Source organism: Elephantulus edwardii, unplaced genomic scaffold, assembly GCF_000299155.1.
Source record: "Elephantulus edwardii isolate Elephantulus edwardi_28Jun2011 unplaced genomic scaffold, EleEdw1.0 scaffold00089, whole genome shotgun sequence".
Classification (NCBI taxonomy): Eukaryota; Metazoa; Chordata; class Mammalia; order Macroscelidea; family Macroscelididae; genus Elephantulus; species Elephantulus edwardii.
Window position 1 is genome coordinate 7,726,220 of NW_006399839.1, and position 3,459 is coordinate 7,729,678.

The window sequence follows — 3,459 nt, forward strand, 5'->3', positions numbered from 1 at the left end:
TGCCACCCTTGAGGACCTGCCAGGGCGCCCTAGAGACAGAAGTTCACAGGTTGGGCCCTGGCAAGGCCTCATTACCCCACATAGCCTAGCTTGACGGCGTGGGGCCCTAGACCCTTACCTGGGCAACGGCATACAGGGGCTGGACGGAGGAGGTAGGGGGGCTGTGGAAGCAGAGTCTGCCCCCTTTTTGCTCCCCCTCCTCCCTCCCTCCAGCTCCAGGAGCCCCTGCCACCCCCACAGCCATCTGGTTCCTCCAGCTCTGATCCCCCCCACTCCTCCCTCCCTCCCTGCTCCTCTCCCGCCCCCTCCCCCAAGCCCTGCCCCATGGGGGAGCCTCTAGCAGCCACATGGCACCGTTCTCTTTTGTTTGAGCCCTCCCGAGTCCCCAAAACCCAAAGATGTGCGTTGGCACCCATGCTGTGGGGTCTGTGTCCCTGTGAGCACATGCACTCGTCTTGTGTCTGTGTGCACGTGTGCCCTACACGCATGTCCATGTGTGCACGTGAGTCTGCAGGGCCCTGTAGAGACTCACGTGGTCTGCGTCTGGGGTGTGGACGTGGTGTGAGAGGGTGTGGCGGCACGCAGTGGGAGCCTGCAGCTATGTGAGGGGCGTGTGGCCCAGCTGGCTCTAAGAGCGGAGAGTGCTGTCAGCCTCACCACCCAGCCCTCCTTCTCCACTGGACCACCTCTACCTCCCTGTCCAGCACGGGGAGCTGGGGCCAGCCTTCTCACTGCCACAGCACCCTCAGCCCGAGAGGCCACAACTTTAGAAAAGAGCTCTTTATTCCACATCGTCCAGTATTTTTTTTTTTACACAAGTAAAATAAAATGCATATCTCTATGTTCCGTGATCCGGGCGGGAGGCAGCGTTCTGCAATAAACGCAGCCACACCCTGTAAACATGATGGGGTGGAGATGGGGGCTGCGGGCAGGAGGCGTCCACCAGGGAGGGCCTGCCCTGCCCACGGGCTCTGCTCGGTGTTGATGCCCGGCTGGCAGGGGCACCGGGCCCGGGCTGGTGCATGGAGAGCCCGTATGTACACACACCTGGTTGTAGAAGAAAGGCCTTGTGTTCTGGGGGCGGGCTGGTCAGCAGGGCCCGAGCACTGTCCACAGCGCCAGTGCCAGGCCCAGGGGGACGAGGCTGTAGGCAAAGCTGGGCAGGGCGCTGGAGCCCTCCACCTCACCGGCCCCGCCACCCCCGCCAGCCGCCTGGCCCATGCGGCACTGGCTGCGGGTACGGTTCTTTCGGGAGCAGCCCGGCCTCCTGCGTGGGCCCGTGGTGGGGGGTCCCGGCAGCTCGGAGCCCTCGGGCTGCAGCCCAGTCAGTGGAGGCTCGGCTGAGCCGGGCAGGGTCCCGAAGGGGGAGTCATTGCTGTGCCGGGGGCTGGAGCCGTTGCCGGGCGGGCTGTCACCGGGCGGCGCGCGTCCCTTGAGCGCATTGCCAGCGGAGGCTGGGCTCCCTGGCTCCATCACTGAGGCCTTGTCCACAATGTCCGACTGGCAGCACTTGGGCAGTCCCAACAGGTCCTCGTCGGTGAGCCCGCCGGTCCGGATGGGGCGGGACGGCCTAGCGGCCGTGGCGCAGCCCTCCAGGTCGGTGGCGGCCAGGCGCTTGAGGTCGTGGCTGGCCAGGTGCGGGGGCAGGCTGCAGAGCAGCTCTGAGGAGGAGCCTCGGAACTGCTGCAGCCAGGCCCAGAGTGGGCGCGCCCGGCAGTCACACACCCAGGGGTTGTCATTGAGCCGCAGGTACTGCAGGGAGCGCAGGGGCGCCAGGGCCTCAGCCGGCAGGGCCGAGAGATTGTTGGCGAACAGGTAGAGCGTCATGAGGCGGCCGAGGTCACGGAAGGCGTGGGGGTGCACGTGGGCCACGCGGTTCTGGTGCAGCAGGAGACGGTCGAGGCTGTGCAGGCCGCGGAGGGCCCGCTCAGGAACGCTGGGGATGCGGTTGCCATGCAGGAAGAGGTGCGTGAGGTTGCCCAGATCGCGGAAGGCGTTGTCGGGCAGGGCCTGCAGCCCGTTGTCCTGCAGGTAGAGGTACTGCAGGGCCACCAGGCCGTGGAAGAGGCCCGGGCCCAGCTCCTGCAGGCCGCAGCGGTCCAGGTGCAGCGTGTGCAGGCGGCTCAGGCCCCGGAACGTGGCGGGGTCCACGAAGCGCAGCTGTGCGTTGTCGCTGAGGTCCAGCTGCTCCAGGAGGCCCAGGCCAGCGAAGGCGGCCGCGTCGATGCGGGCCAGCGCGTTGGAGTGCAGCCACAGGATGGTGAGGTTGCGGCAGGCGCGGAAGCCGGCGGCCGGCACGTGGGCGATGCGGTTCCCGTGCAGGAAGACGCGCTGGCTGGCCGCTGGGATGTCGGCGGGCAGGGCCTGCAGGCCCTGCTGCGGGCAGCTCGTCGTCACCTTGGGCTCATTGTAACACACGCAGGCGCCTGGGCACGGCGCCACCACCCTCCACGCCTGCAGCCACAGCAACCACGCCAGGAGCTGGCTCCCTGTGGGCAGACAACAGGCGGTTAGGGGGGCAGATTCCCGAGGCGTGGGGGTGCTGGGGCCACCACGCTGGCCCCCGGGATGGATGCAGCAGCTGATGTTGAGGACCCCTGCTCAATACACCATATACAAGCTGCTGCCCCCACCCTCAGAAACACTCCCCCTCCAGGCCTGCACTCCTCACCCACTCTCGGCAAGGAAGTCAGCCTGGCCCTCTCCCCAAGGCCAACCGTTGGCCTCCTGGGACCACATGATCATGCCTGCAACCTTAGGATTCCATTGAACCCAGAGCACCCGAACTTGACCATCACTGCCACTTACCCTTGTGCTGTCCTGTCTGGACCTACGTCCTGTTTCCCACCCCCAGCCCTCAGCCAAGAGAGACAGGGGGCTTTTGACAAGCACACGGGGGTCCTGTGGATCCACACCCACTCCTGTGAGGATGAAGTCCCTCCCGAGAACCCGGCTGAGTTATAGTCGGAGAGAAGGGCTGTGGCCGGAACCCTAAGTCCCGCTCAGGTGTGGAACTGTGAAGGCCGTGGAGTCACCAGATTCTTGGGGCTCTGGAGTTGGGCCAGGAGTTGAGCTTTAATCAAGGGATTGGGGTGGAGGTTCCCAACAACAGGGCTGGGGAAACACTTCTGTGGACCCCGCGGGGCTTTGGGAGGGAGCAGGCTTCCCGGAGAAGCGGCCCCTCCCTCCACGCCTCCCCCTCAGCCGCTGCAGTGTTGGAAACGCTTCCTGCTTTGGTGGTGGAACACTTCCCACAGCCTCCTCCCTGCGGCCTCATTCTCGCCTTGATTTCCGCCCGGATCGAGGCGTTCACCCCTTCGCAGCCAATCCCTGTGCAGCTGCCCTCAATTTTTGCACCCGGAGGGTGCCCTGACATTGGGGCAGGGATGGCAGGGATGACCAGGTCCCCGCTGCGTCCTCTCTGGGCCACTTCTCAGCGAGCCCTTCCCCAGCCCCACA

At 65.8% G+C, this 3,459-nt stretch overlaps 1 protein-coding gene across 1 annotated transcript; it reads right to left on the reverse strand.

Moving 5' to 3' along the window:
• Nucleotides 1–1,089: 1,089 nt before the first annotated feature.
• Nucleotides 1,090–2,745, reverse strand: RTN4R (reticulon 4 receptor). Its single transcript, XM_006890511.1, has 2 exons — nt 2,676–2,745; nt 1,090–2,489 (listed from the first exon to the last, which is right to left on the reverse strand). Exons 1-2 carry the CDS (start codon nt 2,743–2,745, stop codon nt 1,090–1,092), a joined length of 1,470 nt encoding a protein of 489 aa, XP_006890573.1.
• Between the last annotated feature and the right edge of the window lie 714 nt (nt 2,746–3,459).